Raw genomic sequence first — 20,359 nt, 5'->3', positions numbered from 1 at the left:
CAATGTGTTTATGACCTCGGATAACCTGTAGGAGCACCTTTGGCAGGCCTACACACTGACATTAGCCCACTCTCATCAGAACAGTGTGAAATTATTGCACGTGTCTAAAAGCGCTGCCCATCTAATGATGCTGGAGGATGAAGAAAAGGGAATTATCCTAATTCCAGAGACCACAGCAATGGCTGAAAGTCTGAAGAGATGTCCTGCGGGGAGGACGTGAAATGTCACTGTGGATAGTGGAGGTCCAAATGTACCCGAGTGAACCAAACACTGGAAAACTGGAGAATCCCCAAGAGTGTTGGGGTGATTGTGAAGACTAGCCTATCCATTCACTTAAACACTGGAACCCAAAGCAAAATCAAATATACATTATATAGATATAAAAACAACTGGGCTGTAAAATCCTTAAAATATCTTAATAAAAACCACGTCTGCTTTCAAGGAGAAAATAAAACAGGCAGGTCAGCTCTGACTCCGTCTGTGCTCTCAATTTTTCCTGCTTTCAACAGAAGATGTTATTTGTAGCATTGAGTGACATCATCCTCACTATGATCTGTTACTCACACACTGCGCCGCCATAAAAAGTATATTTATATTATAGAAAAAAAAGCTAGAAAAACAATTTCCTGACAGATGTGTTTTTTCCTATCCCCCCTTTTCTTCCCAGCTATGCAGGTACACTATGACCAAAAGTCCAGACTCCCAGTGATAAAGTTCAGGAACGTTTCTGTGTATTACAGCAAACACAGCAGTCTTTTCTCTGTATGTTTGACTTTATAAATTGATTTATTATGAGCAACGCAAATGTTAACAAATGTTAACACTAATTGTTACAGTCACAGCCTGCTGTCTTTAACAGGCTCAATATGTTTCTTGCCTTGATTGTGTGAGGATTTCTCCAAAATCCTCAGTGTTGATCACCGTTATTGACAGTCTGGTGTAATAAGTAGCTTTGTTTGGAATTGCTTCACAGGAAAGCATTATGAAGATGTAGTCATAGCCAAATTGGGCCAGCAGATGTCACTGTGGAGGAACTAAGAGGAGAACAGTGTGGCACATGCTCAAATGATCCAAAGTATTTATTAATCAAATAACACCCCCCGCCCCCCCCCCCCCCCCCCCAACAAAAAAAAAAGATGGGCCCGATATCACAGAACTGTTACATGATATTAAACCGAAACTGTCAATTCACCTCTGTAGAGTGGGCAGTCAGAATGAAGCTCAATGAAGTTAATATCAAGTTGTAGATTGAAGCTGCTCTTCATATTTCTGGCCAGCAGATGTCACCACAGAGAACAGTGTTGAAAAGCTTCGAGTAACCTGTTTCGATACAAGCTTCAGAAAGCTTCATTTGGTCATCGCGAACTTTTGGTACGCACCTGCATCGTAGATTAATCGCATCGTAGATCCCACACGGCCACGACCCAGAAGAAGACGAAGAGGACGCTAACGGTAGCACCAGCAAATATCGGAAAGGAGATACGATGACGTAATCAGAAAGCGCCGTAGACGTTAGCAAACCAGTTAGCTCCGTTAGCCCGCAATTTGAAAGGAGCTTACTGACAGCTTCGTAGGTCGTGTGGGCCAATGTTTTATCTTGGTAAATGACCCAGCAGCACCTCTGGTTCCTAGCAGCTGTTTGGTTTAGTCCTGGCTCGCCTTCATTATGACAGAGGAAGATGATTTACCAGCCAACTTTTTGACAGAGAAGATGCAGCACAGCAGTGGAGAGCTGGTCCCTCCCGACGGCCTGTGTTGGTTGTCAGTGCTGTTCTGTCTGATGCTGGCTTGTTTTTATGTTGGCAGCTTATATGTGTGGAGGAGTCACCTGCCGAGGTGAGCTACATACGCTTTATAGTGGGGCTTATTTGAAAGGAGAGTCAGTGAACTGCTTTCATTCCTGTATTATTTACCCATACTCAAGTTTGCATCAAGTTTGAATTAATATTTAATTAGAAATAATTGATCAGTCTGCATGTTTGTGGAGCATGTTAAAGAGTCACTGAAGAAAGGCTGGTGGCATCTGCAAGTGAGCTTTTTCACGCGGTTCCGTTCGTTTTATTGAGGAAATGTATCTTCTATGATAATCTTCAGTACTCATGTCACAGTGTGGCTACCAGTGCAGTAATGAAGCAATGACAGCTTCCTTGTTTCTGACTGGATTAACCTGTAAGGAGCTTCCAGGGCTGTTGCTACTTTACCTCCACCTGGGCACACTGCAGACCAGGTTTTACATGTGTCCTTGAACACAGCTGATTTAAGTGGCTAAACGACTCTTCAACCTCTCTTGAAGTTCTCCAGAGGCCTGGTAATGAATGAATCATTTGATTCAGGTGTGTTGACCCAGGGTGAGACCTAAAACCTGCAGGAGATGGGCCCTAGAGGCCTGGAGTTCTCCACCCCCGCTGTAGACTAGGACAGCTTCTTTTCTCAGGGTGTTTTTTAAACTTGAAGTAAAACTTGGTTCAGTTTTTCACTCACAGACGCACAAAGAATTTCCTGTCATCTGACAAGGGCATATATGGATGCAACAGTTGTCAGATTCTGGGCCAGAGCAAGTATTTAATAACAAAGTGGCCAATTGCAAAAGCAATATTTTCTTTGTTTTGCTTGACTCTGATTGTTTTTCTTTCGTTCCTGTGCTTGTATCAGGGGATCTTGAAATTTGAATGGCTACAAAATAGGGCTGCTAAATTTATGGAATCCTATTTGGCAACGACTTGATGGCAGTCGAGGCAAAAATCTAACAATGCAGAAGTTTGCACAAAAAATAATGGATTCCTTTCTGTGAGGAAAAATGAGTCCTTGGTTCATTCTGCAGCTAAGTGATACTTGTACTACAAAATGTTCATGCTCCACTATATCACAAGCGCCTGGCTCAGGCTTTACTTTGAAGTTGTGTTGATTATGTTGCCACTCAAAATGGACCAGGGCAGAGACTAGATGATGTCTTAAGTGTCACTGTGTGTAAAGATGCATGTATCCTGTCACCTATCATTGTGAATAGCAAACGCCACAGGACTATACTGCGATGTTCATATTAGCTGGCCCCAGTCATATAGGGAAAGAAAATGCAGCTTCTCTAACCACTTGTGAGTGGTTTCTGGTAGTAGTTGTGAAGCTGATTACTAAAGCGCCAGTCAAATGGGCCTAAGACCCGTCAGTGACTCTCTGCTTGTTCCTAGGGAAAAGTGTTTATTCCAGGACTGAATGGTGAGTGGTTCATAGCAGTCGTGAGAATGTACAAAGATAGATGAGCTGTATAGTGCTACGCCATAAGTCTCCTTGCTACTAGAGCAGGGCGGCATGGCCAAAAATATATATCACAATATATATTTGAAAATTTGCGATAACCTTATAACTGACGATATAATTTCTGCGAGACAAAGTAAAACTCCACAACTTTACTCGCGCAAAAACCCCATCATCCATTTATTTTCACTTAAACAAGCAGCTGTTTTTTATGTGCATTAAAGCTGTATAAACATTTAACAGTGCAAATGCAAATTCCTTGCTGACAGTTTAACCAAAAGGCATTTCCAGTAGAAATGTGCTGACATATCCTGAGCATAACCATGTATAATATCCACTGAAGTTAAAAAGAGCTGCTTTGCAACATTAAACTGCAGTGTGCCAAATAAAAAAATCAAATATGTATTTTTCGGACCATAAGATGCACGGGATTAAAGAAGTCCAGACGCCTTTGTTTCCCAGCTCCTTAGACAATAGAAACTCTCCTGTTTCTTCCCCTCTTATCTACTGTGTTTGCACAGGTGTAGAGAGCAGCTGCTTACACCTGCCCACAGAGTCATAACAAGTGGATGGCACAAAGCTAATGCACCAAAACGCTGGCCTCCACCCTCCTGTTTGGTTTAACAACTTTTCTGGGAGGAAAATGTTGCACTGACAGTAACGTCAGACATTTAGCACTGCTGTCTTTGATGGTACTAATGTAGCAGAGACTGCGGCAGCTCATCGTCATCACCACTCCATTCATAGTGATGGGAACTGATAAGTGTTTAGTGATTCACAGATATCACTTATTGATTGTGTTAATGATTCTCACTGGTTCCCTCGAGACATTTACAGGCGTTAGTCTGCACGCTGTGGTCAGAGGTTTCTGCATGCTGGAGGTATTTCCCCTCTTTGTTGTGTTTGGGTCATTACTCAAAATAGCGATCTATCACACAGAACACTGCTCTTAGAGATAATGCAGTACATTACTTAAGTACTCCAGGTAATAGTAACTTTTACACTCTTTGCTGTGTTACTTTCTCTGTAAAATGATCTGAAATGAATTGTCTGATAATTACCACTTAACTGTAAACTGACCCAGGCACCACCACAAATCTCTATTAGAGAAAGATCATGTGTGTGTCCTCCTTTAGAATGCAAGTATGACCAGAAAGCAAAGATGAAAACCATCAACCAAAAAAGGAGACTTTAAAGCACGAGTGGGGAACTCCAGGCCTCGAGGGCCGGTGTCCTGCAGGTTTTAGACGTGTCCTTGATCCTTGAAGTTCTGCAGAGGCCTGGTAATGAACAAATCCTCTGATTCAGGTGTGTTGACCCAGGGTGAGACCTAAAACCTGCAGGACAGCGGCCCTCGAGGCCTGGAGTTCCCCACTGCTGCTTTAAAACGATCACCACAGTGATTTACAAACATGAGCCCGACTGCTCATCACTGCTTTTGCTACCAGTTGAAGGTCAACGTCTGGCTGCTGGGCTCGGATCAGCATTCACTCCTCTGTCTTCTTGGATAGCTTAGGCGCAGCGAGCCGTCTGTGAAGATGCCAACGCTGTGTTAGCAGCATAACGAGGTGCTTCTGTCCCACACATCGTGCTCTTGTCTTTTTGTGCCATAAAAATATGTAGACTGTACCACTAATCAACTGAAATCAGCTGATTGTAGTGTAAGTGCCAGTGGAACCGATGAGCTGAACTGACAAGAAGACTAACAAAGACTTGAACTACTAGGGACTGCTTCTCAATTTCCATCCCTGCTCAGACTAGAACAGCACACCTGCCCCCACAGACTGAAGGAACATCTGTACTGCAGATGTTAAGAGATCTTAGTTTCCTTAGCAACAAGCGACAACTCTGCCCTTTTTTGTATATTTTTTCTGTATTTAGGGAGTAGTGTGGTTTGTTACCTATGTGTAACCCTAGATATTTCTATGTCCAGCCCAAAGACTTTCACAGGCTGGAGAGGAGGCCTGAATCTTTGAAATTCTACTATCATTTCCTTCATCTTACAGGTGTTCAACAGGAGGTCGTTTTTGTGACTTTTACAGGATCCTTATATTCAGAATTCTGTCCATTGTTAAAACCACAATGGCAGTATCATCTGAGTGTTTCTGGATGTGGCAGGACTCCGAATGGTATTTGAAGTCTGCTGTACACGATGTGAAAGGGGACAGAGCCAGGACAGTCCCCTGTGTTGCCCCCGTGCTGCTCATTAATGTTCCAGAAACACAGTTTTCCAACCTGACTGTGGTCTTTCTGTCAGGTAGTCTGTAATCTCTGTGAGCTTGTCAAAGATCACATGAGTGCCAGATTTCTCCAGATGAGCTTGGGCACGGTGAAGCATGTAGAGGACGGGGGTCTCGTATGTTGTTGACCTGAAGTCACAGTCGGTGTAGAATCAGCTGTTCCAAGGTTTTCATGATGTGCGATGTGCGGGCCACTGCTCTGTAGGCGTTCAGTTCAGCTGGACACTTCATTTTTGGTACAGGATGTTTTCCACAATGTCAACACCTGCTTCATTTGTACTCAGATTAATGACACAGGTGTGAGAGGGGAAGGAGAAGGAGGGAGGGGGGGCTGTGGTGGAGAAACCTGAAATCTGATTAGGACCAAATATTTAAAACATTCTTGCACCAACTGAATGGATGTAAATTGCAGTGACCATGTGATGCATGCTTCCACAGCTCACATCACCTCCCAGATCACAACGACCACTAAATTAGCCACTGAAAACTGTGGCGCTTGCAGACGGTCTTTTGAGTGCTCAGAGGAGAAAACGCTGTATAAGAACCAGCCCACTTACCAGTTACCATTTAAATGGGCAACTTTAAAGCATGAAAAAACCGTTTCACAGCCCGCTGTTTAAATAGTTTTATTACAATGTAAATCCTGCCAGGCAACTGCTGTTGTGAGTTATAGATCTATCAGTAAGACTGAACGGGGCTGAAATGAACCTGAAAACTTTTGGGTTGTTTCAGTCTTCAGCACGACTCCATGCAGCGCGGCTTTTATCATTCACATTGATACCAGAGTGTGTCTGCGACGCATCACTTTACATTTGCAGATTTGTTATTGGTTGGAGGATTTTAATGTGCTTCTCTATGTGTGCATTATTAAACCAAAGCTCCTCCATCTTATCAGCACACAGAAGCTGTTCGTATCTCCTGCTTGTGTGCTTGGGATAACGTTCTGTGCGTGTCCCCTGTCCTCAGGGACCATCCTGCTGTCATAAAGAGACGCTTCACCAGCGTCCTGATTGTGTCAGGGCTGTCGCCCCTGTTTGTGTGGGCATGGAGAGAATCTGCAGGCGTCGTGGTGAGTTGAGATCTTGGATAACTGTGCTGTGTTCCAGTACCTCAGGATGGACATTTTGTGCTGCGTTGTATCACAGTTTCTGTTTTCATTTGTGTGTCAGAATGGCCCGTCTTTGCTGGTTCTCATGGGAATCCGGTTTGAAGGCCTCATTCCTGCCATTATACTTCCTCTGCTCCTCACCATGGTAAGAAACAGCCAGTGTGCTTACCTAACATTACTACTGGGTTAGTACATGTTCTTCGTTAAACTGCTTGATTGGAATAGTTTGGGAAAGAAAACATTTATTTTTCTTTAGTTTGAATGATGAAAACATCAGTTGTGGGAAACATGCACGCTTTTGTGTCCTTGTAATGTCACTCAGAATAAAATATGAGAATGTATAGAAACAATTTCAAATAATAATTTAAATTGTTACTTTATTAATGTTCACACACTTATTTTCAACCTAAAAATATTCACAAATGTGATATTTATACAAATATACTGAGAACTGTGAATCTGTAGTTAAATATTTTAGTGTTGCTTTCATTCGTACTTACATTCACCTACAACCACAACAGAAAAGTAGCCAGGGAGATGAAGAAAGGAGGCGGAAATACCCAGAGTCTATGAGTTCAACAAACAGGCTGGTGGCAAAAACAAAAAGGCTTATAGTGACTCACATGTGAGGCTTGACACTGAGGAAGGAGAAAAGGACTTCTACCATGTGGCTAGACAGAGTCATAGAGAGTCTTGAACGAATGTACTGAAGAGGTGGAACCTCTTGAGGAGCTGGAGGAAAGAAAAAGGAGAGTGAAGAGGATGGATGGAGGACAGCGAGGGCAACGCTGGCAGCTGGTCTAGATGACATGTCTGTGGGGGTGTGTGGATGTTTAGAAGAGATTTCAGTGAACCTTTTAACACAAGTATTTAGTCTTGGAAAGTGGGAGGATACCTAGAGATAGAGAAGTGATGGTTTTCAAGAACAAGGGCGATGTGCAGAGCTGTTGTAACTATGGAGGGATAAAGTTGATGAACCATATCATGAAGCTATGGGAAAAATTATTGATGTTCGGTTATGAAGAGAGGTGATGATCAATGTTCAGGGCGAGGGCTTCGTGTTGAGAGATAACACGACAGATGTTTGTTTTCAGAGTGTTGTTGAAGTATAAAGAAGGTCAGGAGTCGTACTGTCTTTGTGGATGTATAGAAAGCTTATGATGAGAAGGAACTGTGGCCCCACATGAGGAAATCACGAGTTCCAGTGAAGTATGAGGACAGCGAGACAGTGGTGACGTGTGCAGTAGGAATGCTAAAACAATGGTTTGAGTCAGGTGAGAAACTCGAGATGCAAGAAAGACACAGATGCTCGGATTTGTTTGACTTTCAGATTCAGCTTCCTTTACTGTCATTCAGTCAGTGCTCACTGCTGAATGACATTATGTGGACAGAGGAGAAAACATACATTTTATATGCAGCTCTGGTAATGGCAGCAACATCTCAAATATTTGGAAGTACTTTTATTTGTCTGGCCATGTGCTGCAGGTCCTGTTTCTGGGCCCACTCATGCAGTTGGCCATGGATTGTCCGTGGAGCTTCACCGATGGGATCCGGGTGGCCTTTGGTGAGCCAACAAGCTGTGCTGTGTTTTATTCTTGATTCATGATTTTAGATCTGTTTCTAAATTTGGTTTACACCTGTTGCTCTCGCTTCTTCCTCTAGACCCGTGGTTCTGGATGTTGTGTGCCAACGATATGCGGTGGCTGAGGAATCAAGTGGTGGCGCCGCTAACTGAGGAGCTGGTGTTCAGAGCATGCATGTTGCCCATGTTGGTGCCCTGTGCTGGTCCTTCTACCGCTATCATAACCTGCCCCCTCTTTTTCGGAGTGGGTGAGTGCAAGTTTTTTCCAGCTTAGCCACAAGTTGTTTATTTATTTTTCTGTTTTTATTCAGCCGTTTTAAAAACTTCACAATGTGCTGAAATAAATACTCAAAAGTCCCATCGAGAGGGCCGATGTGCGTTTATCATCTTCCATATTGAGTTGACTGGTTCAGCTGCCCGTCACTACCAGATCAACTGCCGCCTGCATGTTCGAAGGTAACTGCTTGGACAAACTGCCCGAAATGTGTTTACAGAAACATTTCAGGGATTTTGAGTCATTCTGCACTCCAGATGCGTTAATTGTGTTAAATTGTTTTTTTACTGGTTTTACTGTAATTATGAATTACAATAAAACCAGCTAAGAAGAAATAAATACACGAGCTTCTAATTTACAAAATATTGCACCAATGGAAGAAAGCAGTTCTGCATATTTGTTTAATATTGAAAGATGTGTCCTTCTCAAAAATGACTCCAGGATTCCTCGCTGTTACTGCAGGCCGAGTCAGTGCCACCCAGAGTGTTTAGCTCTTAGCTGGAGGAGCAGCAGCTCTGAACGGGCTCAAGAGACACTAACGAGGGAAGCGAAACAAAGTGTCCGTAAACTCGGCGGGGATGCACGCTTCGATTCACCTGGCAAATATACTGCCAACAACACGGATGAACTGCCAGATTTGCAACTTTGTGCTTCTCTAAAAGCTAGATAGGTGACTACATCCCCGGCTGCTTGTGGATCGTTATACGGAGCTTTCTGAAAGAGGAGGCGAAATCTGTTTGTATATAAACAAAGGTTGGTGTTTAGATGGCGCAGTGTTGGGAAAGAAACATGCAGTCCCTCACCTAGAGACCATTATCACTGAGTTTAAATCATTTCATACTCCACAGGAGTTCACCTTGTTAGGCCTGTGTTAGCAAAGCATCATATACCGAACACTGAGGACAACACCTGGACTCCCTGCTCGTTGTTCTTCAGACATGAGAATTCAGCCAGCACATGAACTGTCCACCAGGGACAAAAGCACCTCTGTCCCCCATCTGCTGTAGTCTGATCACTGCCTGGTTCATCCTCTCCAGACTTACAGGCAAAATCTGAGCTCTGTCGCTACCCTGTTTACAGGACACTAGCCTTTATACCCACCATTACAGCGCAGGAAGCCCTGCAGTTTTCTTCTGAACGATGGTGTCGCCACTCAGACAATATCGCTGCAAAAGAGCACAAGTCAAACAAAGAAGCCACGACTTTGAGTGCTTTTTGGAAAGTTTTTTCCCCCTAACTTTTGTGTTGATTGGAAGTAGCAGTGTGTATAATAAGTAATACAGAGTGTGTTCCAATAATGTCTGTGTTGAAGTTGCAGCATGTCTGAGTGCCTGCTCTGTCCTCTCTTCCAGCTCACTTCCACCATGTGATTGAGTTGCTGAGGTTCAGACAGGGCACTCTGTTGGGTATTTTCGTCTCTGCAGGTGAGAACATCTTTTTCACTGCGTTTATTGTGACTTCATCACAGGATAGCAGGAAGATGCACTTTTGTTCTTCTGTTTTGCACCAGTGTTTCAGTTTTCCTACACGGCAGTGTTTGGAGCCTACACAGCCTTCATCTTCATCAGAACAGGTAAGAGGCTTTCCTTCACTATTCTTGTTCTTGGAGCGTCCCGTCGGCCCGGCGCTGGGTGGTATGATTAAGTTTGGGTTTTCTGAGCCGGGCAGTCCAAGCCTGGGCTTAAGAGCGTTTACAGAAATGTTGTCTGTCATCAGTCCTGAAGCAGCAATTAACCTGAGATAAACTAAATGAAAGAAACTTACCAGTACGTCATTTTAAAATAAAATGCACAGATCAGCCATCGTATGAGCCAACAGATGTGCATTACTGGGAAAAATATATCTGCTGTATGTGAAAGAGGATTTAAGATCATTTGTGCATAGCTTTCAACGTTGAAGTGCACTGAATGTTTTTTACAGTTACAAAATAATTGAAGGTTTACTGAATATGGACAAGTTTGATTTGCCATATATGGTGACATGCAAAAGTTTGGGCACCCTTTTCCTTCATAAATGATTGGTTGTTTGGATCAGCAGTTTCATTTAAATATATCATATAGCAGACGAACACAGTGATATTTGAGAAGTGAGACGAAGTTTCTAGGATTTACAGGAAGTGTGCAATAGTTACTTAAACTAAATCAGGCAGGTGCATAAATCTGGGCACCCCAACAGAAAAAATACATCAATATTTAGGAGATCCACCTTTGCAGAAATACCGCCTCCACTTCTTATAGCTTCCAATGAGAGCCTGGATTCTGGTTGAAGGTATTTTGGACCTTTCGTCTTTACAAAACGTCTCCAGCTCAGTCAGGTTTGATGGTTTCCGAGCACGGACAGCTCTCTTTAACTCACACCACAGATTTTCAATAACATTCAGGTCTGGGCTGAGATGGCCGTTCCAGAGCGTCGGACTTGTTCCTCTGCATGAACGCCTTAGTGGGTTCTGAGCAGTGTTTCGGGTCGTTGTCTTGTTGAAAGATCCAGCACCGGTGCAACTTCAACTTTGTCACTGATTCTTGAACATTGTTCTGAAGAATCTGCTGATACTGAGTGGAATCCATGCGACCCTCAACTTTAACAAGATTCCCAGTCCCTGCACTGGGCACAGCCCCACAGCATGATGGAAGCACCATCACAGTTTACTGTGGGCAGCAGGTGTTTCTCTTTAAATGCTGTGTACTGTTTCTGCCATGCTTTGTTATGCCCAGATAACTCAATTTTAGTCTCATCAGTCCACAGCACTTTATTCCAAAATGAAGCTGGCTTGTCCAAATGTGCTTTAGCAAACCTCAAACCTCTGTTTGTGGAGTGTGTGCAGAAAAGGCTTCTTCTGCTTTACTCTCCCATACAACATCTCCTGTGCAAAGTGCGCTGAATAGTTGAACGATGCACAGTGACTCCATTTGGTGTGTGGGTTGACTCTGACTGTTCTCACCATCCATCGCCTGCTTATCTAAGGTTTTCCTTGACCTGTCACTTCCGGCCTTAACTAGAACTGTGCCTGTGGTCTTCCATTTCCTCACTATGTTCCTCCCAGGGGAGGTGATAGCTTTTTGTATCCTTCCCCTAAACCATGATGTTGAACATGGTTTGTTTTCAGGTCATTTGAGAGCTGAGGCTCCCAGGTTGCTGCTCTCGAGAGAAGATGCAAAGAGGAGAAAAACTTGCAACTGGCCACCCTAAATACGCTTCCTCATGGCTGGATTCATCTGTGTATGTAGGTCAAGGGTCAATGAGCTTACCAAACAAATTTTATGTTTCAATAATTAGTGCTGAAGGCATCCAAACCAATAAAACAATGCGGGTGCCCACATTTATGCACCTGCCTAACTTAGTTGAAGTAACTATTGCAAACTTTCTGTAAATCCTGTAAACTTCATTTCACTTCTCAAATATTGTGTTTAAATGAAACTGCTGATCCAAACAACCAGCGATTTATGAAGGAGAAACATGAAAATTATTAACTTATTAACTTATAATTAACTTTTGCGTACCACTTTAATTGAGTAAAACCTAAAAATAAAATGTTTTCCATATTAAACAGTCGTATATAAAGGCCTATGGTATATGTAGTTAACTGTTCGGGACACTGCAGCCTGCAGCTTGTTCCACAAGCCTACGTCATAGTTTATCCTTGTCTCCAGCAATGTTATATGTGCGGGATTTAGAGACATTAAGTTAATAAGTGTGATGAAGTAATTTAATTTGCTGTAGCAGTTATGCGCTGGACGTTGGTGTCATTGGCCTTGGATGAGTGTTTAAAGTGTCACACAGTGCACAGGGTGGCCAGTGTGGCCTTGCAGTGTGGAGCAACTGCTCCGTCTACCAGTAGCTCATGTATTGAGTGTGCCTGTTCATCGTACTGTGTGGTACTGAGGTAGGTTACAGGCCGGCAGTTGGATGAGAGCGGTGTCTGCTGTATATAAACTATACTCTTCATCACTCAGCAGTTTGGTGTCCAAGCTGCACGTTAGCTGATTATCTAAAATTCTTTCCTCTTGTCCAAATGTTCTCTTCTGTCTTTAAAACACAGTTTTAATATTTTCAGTTACAGGATTTAAAGGATTATTTTTAAATCAAAGCATTTGTTTTAGTCTGTCACAGCTGAATGGGAAGCTGACGGAAGCTGTAACGCTGTCAACCAGTGGGAGTAAATGGCTGTTTTTTCTGTCTGTTACAGGCCACCTGATTGGTCCGGTACTTTGCCACTCCTTCTGTAACTACATGGGTTTCCCTGCCATCAGCACAGCTCTGGAGCACCCTTACCGACTCACTGTCCTCTCCTCCTATTTGCTGGGGGTCCTCCTCTTCTTTCTCCTTCTGTTCCCCTTCACCGACCCCTCCTATTACAGCCTCCCAGTCTGCACCCTCACCTCCTTTCCCAGTTCCTCCTGCCTCTCCTGATCCTTGTCCCACCCTCACATTTCTACTGTTGTCAAGAAGTAATTGAGGGTGTTTTTGCTTTTTTGACTTGTTTTTTTTTTCCTCATTAGCGTTAAGAGTTAAGGTCTGTTGGGCCAACAGTGACGACTCTGTTGCCACAGAGAGGGGAGGAACTCTGTAGACCTGTTCCTCGGTCTGTAGACACTTTGTTTGTCTGTATTTATGTGGCACCAGTCCTGTAACTGGTTCTCATGGTGTGCAGAAGTTAGAGTCGCGTTGCTGAGACTAAGCTGAGAATAAACTGGGACAGCCGATTTCCAAAGACAGCTCATGTGTCCTACACTGCCACACAGATACAGGATAGTGCAGCAGAACTGACATAACACAGATGAGCAAGTTGTCCTTAGAATGCTGGTACATCTCTGTGATAAGGTACCACAGTATACTCTGTGATGGACTCCATTCGGTCTGACTCGTTTCCTGTGAGTCTGCTTTGCTGCACCTCATGTTTTCATTATTACGATGGCTGCAATCACCTCACTGACATCACAGGACAGGTTGGAAACAAACGTACTTCCTGCTCCTTTCACCTGGCTCGTTGTTTGTGAGAAACATGACTAATTTATATTTTCAACAAATAGTCCGTTGTATATTGTGTATGTGCAGAGCGATTGCTAAGTTGCTCACGTCAGTTGCTAATTATTTTCACTTTTGTGCCAGTTTTCCACGGCAGGTTCCAGTTTGTAATCTAGTCTCTGTTTAAAATGAGATTTCTTAGACTTTCCTACATCGTATGTGTGCAGACTGAATAGGACTCATTTAATTTAGCTTCAACTAAATCAAACCCCAACACGTTGGGCATAATTTAAGAGAGAAGCAAGCAATGTGAACACGCTTTACTACAAACAAGAGCTAGTCAGTGTTGCTGAAATTAGTCACCAGTACATGCCCAAAGGACAAAAGGTTTGTCGCTGTTTTAACCATCGTTCGCCATCAGCAGGCAGAAATACAAGCACTCAGGATTGTCGCTGTTGATGGCGCCCTCTTAAATAAACCAGATTATGTAAACCACTTATTTTTACATCATATTGAAGCCAAACAAATACATTCAGCAAAAACTGAATAAAACCCAAGTAAACAGGAAGCTTTGAGTAAATCTCAGTGACCTCAAGGTCAGAGGTCAGGTTCTCTAACACTCTTGTGAACACAAAAACTATATCATAACTAAGTTGTCTAGGATTTTCAAATTGATGCAGTTGGTGCGTCTACTAAAAATCCTGAAAGAGTTTGATTCTCAGTGACCTTGACCTCAGGGTCGGAGGTTTGATAGCAAATGTGCATCTATAAGTAGCTCTGGCAGCAGCTGGTATTTTTAAAGAGGGTAGCATCTGTGACCAGTCAGTGACTAATAAGATGATAAGCCCCAACTGGGAAACTCCTGAATTGAACCCTGAACGGCACAATGTGCAATGTACAGAGGTACATTTCATTAAAGTGCAAAGTGGTTTAGATACTATGGTTTAACTATTACCTGACCTGTGCATGATTAAGAATAATCATGAGAGAATAGTTACAACAATCAAACTCAAGCTTTAGCTGTTTGCACCAGACTTCTGTGACACAACAGTGTGCCCTGACCCTTCTTCTTAGTGACAGACTGGTACAGTCGCCCAGTGTCTCTGCTTGCTTCATGTCCACTAGTAAGCCAGTCACAGGTTAAAGCTAATGTGAGACTGGAGAAAACAAACAACTAAACAAAAAACCCAGAAAACTTGAAGACACAAAGCTGCACTCTTACTGTGAAGACAAAGTAGATTGCTCTGACCTTCAGCAATAAGTCCTACGTATGGAAAAGCTTGTAGATTGATCTTCAGTCAGTGAAATATGTCATTTTTGTTCGTATCTAATTCCAAACATTTTTCATGTGGCGTGTTTTGTCTCGGCCTTACCTCCCTGAAGCTGTCAGTCGAGGGCAGCGAAGCACTTTGGGAAATGCAGAATGAACTGATTGTAAGGAACAAAGGACCTTTCAGTTCTGTTTATCATCCCGATGGCATCAGTCATCTGGTACTGAAAAATCATTTCCCTCGAACTTATCTCCTTGTCTGCTTCCTACTTTGACTCATAAGTGCTTGATTGCTCTGTTCAGTCCAGGCAGGTAAAAAGCGACGTGCACACCTGATATTCACTATTATAGCAGAAACTTGGAGCAGTGGTGAACCTTCCCAGAGTGGCCAGCCTACTAATATTAGACCAAGAGTGCATCAATGACTCACCCGGGAGGAAACAAAAGAACCCAGAACAACATCTAAAGAATTGCAGGCCTGACTTTCCTCAGTTAAGGTCAGTGTTTGTCATTGAAGAATACAAAAAGAGGAAAAAATGGCCTCTGTGGGAAAGTTCAGAGGTGGAAACGAGGGCTGACCTAAACAACCACAAATACTTCTGGGAAAATAGTTTGTGCACCTGTGAGACAAAAAGTCAAGCCTTTTGGAAGACTACCCTCTCAGTATATCAGGTGTAAAACTAACACTTAATTTCCTACAAATAACATCATGCCAACAGTCAAACGTGGGTGGTGGTGGTGGTGTAACTGTCAGGGCTGCTTTGTTGCTTCAGAGTGAGCAACATGACCTGTAACGACGCTGTTGGTGGTCGAAAACCTTTCATTGTGTCTGAATTAAAACAATTTTGCAGAGAAGAATGGGCTGAAATTCCTCCACAACAACGTGAACAACTCTGGTTGTGTAGTTATTGCTCCCAGTACTACACAACCAGTTACAATATTTAGGAGGCACCACTAGACACACCGTCTGCCAGTTTCCATGTGGCTGTGTGGTGAAATATTAGATTAACTGCTGAATAGAAACAGTGCTGGCCTGGGCGTCAGTTTCACATTGATGTTACGATCCACCCTGTTCCAAAACACAGCGCCTGAACTTTTTATTAATGGGGTTTTTCTTACATTTTACTGAAAGGTCTAGAAGATTATATTATTATTTTATTTTCCAGTAATACAAAATAGTGTGCAGAGTCCAGTACCCTCGTGAAGGAAGACTTAATTCAAATTAGATCCAGTCTGGTAATCAAGTCACACACTGTGCTGGGTGATTTACTCACGATTCTTTTAGTAATATCAATTTACAAGAGTCAATCCACAAACAATGCATGCCAGTCAATTCAGTTGCATTTACAGATAAGGGCAGGAACGATTGTCCCCAGCTTGTTAGTATTTGTTTTGGTCTTCACAACGAGCACTGTATGGTTTGGGCTGTCGTGTTGGAAGACGAAACGATGACCCAGGTCCAGTTTTGCTGCTGACTGCTTGAGTTGTGCTTTATCATCTTCACATATCCTTCTTCATGATTCCTTCCTTGACAAGATTCCCAGTTCCAGACACACTGAAGCAGCCCCGCAGCATGATGTTTGACTGCAGGGATGGTGTCCCTTGGGGTGTGTGGTCTTTGTGACCAGAGCGCTCCAATTTAATCTAATCTGGTCAAAGAGCATATTTGCAGCATGCACCATTTTTCTCAGGGTTCTCCTTCGATTACTTCAGTCTGGCTTTTTCTTGGTCTGCAGTCCTTTACTGATTCCAAGCTTGGCTAAGTCTAGAGTCTTGGCAGTTGTTCCGCGGTCTTGAGAACATCTTTTACTAGTTTCCTTTCCAGAGTCTTTGAAATGGTTCACCTCCTCGTCTACCGTGTTTTATTTGTGCGCTGTGTGGTTCTCCTTGAGTTTCTCGATCATACTTCTTATGCCAGTTTTGAAACCCAGTGATAACTTTGTATAGCCATCTCCTGCTTTGTGAGCATCAACCATTCTTCTCCTCAAGTCTTTCTTTTCATTTTGGTGTGATGTTTGACGACTTGAGCCCTCGCTAAAGTCTGTGTATAAGTCAGAAGATGACTCTCAGTTTTATAAGAAGTTAAAGCACATCTTTGCAGAGCGGGGCTTTGTGCAGGGGCCCAATAAAGTCAGTTTGTCAGGGGGATAACTACATTGAACTTTGATTCTGCTTTTATGTGCAAATAGAAGTAATATGTGCTTTCTAAAGAATTTAAAAATGCTATTTTGAAAATCCAATGCTCTGTCAAAAAAGACAAACTGAAAATATTTTTGTCCTCATCTGTGTGTCTCTATAAAATGACATTCTTTATGTAAATGTGTTGCCAACAACAGTCACAGACAGATATCTGAACAGTTAAAGCTGCACTCCACACCTCTGCAGAGTGAACATTAAGGCTAACAAGCCAGATGTTGAGTATTGAAAGGAAGGGTGTCAATGCAGAACATCCCATCCTGTGTTTAATATATTTCTAAAAGTAGATTCAATTCAGTTCAGTTTTATTTATATGGCTCCAAATCACAACAACAGTTGCCTCAAGGTGCTTTAAAGTTTAAGTCGTCAAGTTTGCTTGCTACCATTTTGCTAACATCCTGTATGATAGAGGCATGCAGTTTCCCTTCTGCCACAAACACACCAGATGAGCCACTGCTTCTACAGCTAGTTTAACTTGATCGAACCCAGAGGATGAAAGTAACAGCCTGAGAGTTAGATACTTGATTATTTATTATTTTGGATGTATGGCTTTAATGCGTTCATTAGAAAAACATCTATAAAATCAAGTGTTTCATGTTTCTGTCGTTGACAGAAGAATGAGCTGCTACATGTGAACATGTCTGTCATTCCTAAACACGATGCGATACTTTGGTTAAGACCTTTGAATTATAGCTGAAAATCTATAACTTGACTGTTTGATTAAAATCCACTTGATTCACTGAAGTAAACAGAGGCAGCATTACAAAAACTCTTGTCTAATTCTGGGCCTACCTCTATGCAGAAATAGGATTATTAATAATATATAATAAACTGTGAAGCTTTCAGAATCTTAAGAAAAACTCAGCACAAATTTGGTCTTGCTGGCTTGCACTACTTGAGCCCAGAGGATGTAAACATGTTCCAGTAATACCGGCATCATTAACAGACTGGTTCTTATATAGTGCTTTTCCACTCGACTGGAGCACAACATGCCTCATTCACACCAGCTCTAAAATTCAGTTCAGTCATTTATTGGAGAACAAATTGGTTTTCAGTGTCATGTCTAAGCATACAGACTGAGATGGCCCGGGAACAAACCACCAACCTTCCAGTTGGTGCATGACCTGACCTGAGATACAGAGTCACACTTACACATGGGGGATCTATTTTACTGGGTTAAATCACTAGCATCTTAGTGCAAACACATAAACTGATTAAGACCAGGTTATGTTCAGAGTTAGGGTTTAAAATCAGGAAAAGCATGCAGTTATTTTTAAATTTTGATTTAAGTGCTGTATAGATCGACTGCTGTAAGAATATATTTATATATGCAAACTGATAATCAGTACTCTCCTAATCCCGACTGAATGAATCCCAGATTTCCTGGCTTTACCCAAAATGAAAATGCAACCCATGAAATGAGGCGACACGTCCTGAAATAAAAGCTGAAACATGGTTTCTGCAACTGCTCAGTTATGTGGCCACTCACACATCAAATCAACAAATGCATACGCATGCTGGGGGCCGGTAGCATCAGTTATAGTTCTTTGTGAGCATGTGTAGTGTGAGTACAGATCCTGTCCTGGTTTGATTCACTGTCTTGCCTCTGACGTTACCTCACAGAGACTGGATATACACTTCATACCAGGTGGAAGCAGCAGTTTCCATCTAATTATTCTCTCTGAGACCAAATAGTCGTAGTATTTTCTCCTCGTCTTCATTTGACTGCAAGTGTTTCACTTTCCTCCCACTGACATTACCTTGAAGATGTGGGATTGATGATCAGACTGAAGCACTGGTTTGAGGCTTTTCTTTGTTTGTTTTTTACTGTTGTTGGAGAAAAATACTTCCTCAGCCAATAGTGAGTATTTGCTACTGAAGATGCACAACCTGTACATGTGAAAGAATAGGCAGAAGGCAGAGTCTATTTTTGCTTAAACGGCTCCTTATTTTCATACAGAAATGCAAAGGACGATTGTTTCACACGTGCATATGTGAAATCTGAGACATCTGCTGAATCCAAACTCCAGATATTTGTATCGAGCACTATATTTTGTAATCAGATGTATTTTGGTGACAGTGTACAGATATGTGCATGTATTTTATGCTCACTGTGTCCCACTTGTTTTACAGTTAGAGGCTACAGAACCATGTTTTAGTACAACAGTCTTTTACAGGAATTTTGCATTTACTGCAAAATATAAATTTGTAAATAAAGAATGTCGTTTTATAAAACTGCCAGCGTCTGTGCTTTTGTCTCTTAAACATTGACTGTTAAGTAATCTTGTCCTTTGTCTGTTTTTTAAAGCAAGACAGTCCCTTTGATCCAACGACAAAGTACTGTATCATACACAGCGGTCCCTCGTTTATCGCGGGAGTTTCGTTCTAAAAATAACATCCGATGGGTGAAATCCACGAAGTAGCCAACTTAATTCTTTACAACTATTATAGATGTTTTAAGGCTGTAAAACTTCTCACACTTTATAGACTTTTCTCATACAGGCACGAACATTTTCACACTTTTCTCTCTTGTTTAAACTCTCAAAGTTCAAACCTTCGTAGAAACATAAGTCCAGTATTATAGAATGAAACCAAAGATCAAACCCTGTTTTCAGGTCCACAAAATGGGAATAGAGAACTCAACATTAATGAATCAATGGTACGGAAGTAGAGGAAGTAAGAAGAATGAGTTTTGTTTCATTTAATGCGCCTTATAATCTGGAAAATACGGTAATTCTACCTTCCTTTAGCATGTCTAGAAATCCAACGACCTGCTCTACCTCCTGAGCTACTACAGCCACCCCGTCAAGGCAAAATCCGTTTCCTTGACGGGATATATTGAGATGTAGTGACAGCAGCAGCTGCTTCTATCCATGGTTTCATTTTTCCTGGTAGTACCCAAAGCTCATGATGAAGCTCAGGTAAGAAAATGGGTGCACAGTTGTGTCAGTGTCCAAATATATATGGACCTGACTTTTGTTTTTTTACTTGTTGACTGAGTCACATTCCAAGTAGAGTTATTTAAAGGACATGGACATAATGTGTCGAGCACAGATGCTTTAATTTGAGGGTATCCACATTCAAAGTGGATGAAGAGTTTAGGAGTTTCATCAATCTGTAGAACAGAATCAGTCTGGTCCTTTGAATATGTGTATTTAATTTCTTTACACTCCAATCTGTGAAATGAATCGTGTTATTGTTCTGTAGTATGTCAGGTTGTTCTGGACAGTGTACGTTTGCATGGGATTAATGAAGACTGTCATTTTTAGAAACTTCCACCAGAAAATTAAAAATGTTATTGTTTGGCTTTTTCAGTGTTTTATTTGATCCTGAGGAAATCGGTTTGGCTGAGATTAAAGTTATAGTTTTCACACAGCTGAATAAACGTCACTCAGAAAACGGATTAAACAGAAGTGTGAGACGGTCGAGAGTTTACTTCAGTGTCCTGTTATATTTTAGATAGCAAGGAGCAGAC

The 20,359-nt window shown here is 42.1% G+C and overlaps 2 protein-coding genes across 4 annotated transcripts in view; one reads left to right on the top strand and one right to left on the bottom strand.

The window, feature by feature from the left end:
- Positions 1-1,505, bottom strand: part of peli3 (pellino E3 ubiquitin protein ligase family member 3) — a 42,873-nt gene extending 41,368 nt beyond the window's left edge. Inside the window, exon 1 of one of the 3 annotated variants that reach the window (XM_086285396.1) lies at positions 1,380-1,505. In XM_086285396.1, coding sequence (XP_086141522.1) covers positions 1,380-1,385 — 6 coding nt within the window. In that variant the 5' untranslated portion in view covers positions 1,386-1,505. The remainder of the gene's footprint in view (positions 1-1,379) is intronic. The other 2 variants (XM_086285410.1, XM_086285411.1) reach the window with 2 other exon arrangements.
- rce1a (Ras converting CAAX endopeptidase 1a) lies at positions 1,465-19,119 on the top strand. Its single transcript, XM_086285413.1, has 8 exons — positions 1,465-1,836; positions 6,459-6,561; positions 6,662-6,745; positions 8,086-8,164; positions 8,263-8,430; positions 9,809-9,880; positions 9,967-10,029; positions 12,640-19,119. Exons 1-8 carry the CDS (start codon positions 1,667-1,669, stop codon positions 12,861-12,863), a joined length of 963 nt encoding a protein of 320 aa, XP_086141539.1. The 5' UTR covers positions 1,465-1,666; the 3' UTR covers positions 12,864-19,119.
- The last annotated feature ends 1,240 nt before the right edge of the window (positions 19,120-20,359 follow it).

The sequence above is a fragment of the Aulonocara sp. 'chitande type north' Nkhata Bay genome, linkage group LG3 (assembly GCF_057382095.1).
Source record: "Aulonocara sp. 'chitande type north' Nkhata Bay isolate Kocher_YH1m ecotype deep benthic linkage group LG3, A_spYH_male_GT1.1, whole genome shotgun sequence".
In the NCBI taxonomy this organism is placed as follows: domain Eukaryota; kingdom Metazoa; phylum Chordata; class Actinopteri; order Cichliformes; family Cichlidae; genus Aulonocara; species Aulonocara sp. 'chitande type north' Nkhata Bay.
The sequence above is the reverse complement of the archived record's forward strand: the minus strand, read 5'-3'. Positions and strand labels throughout refer to the sequence as shown.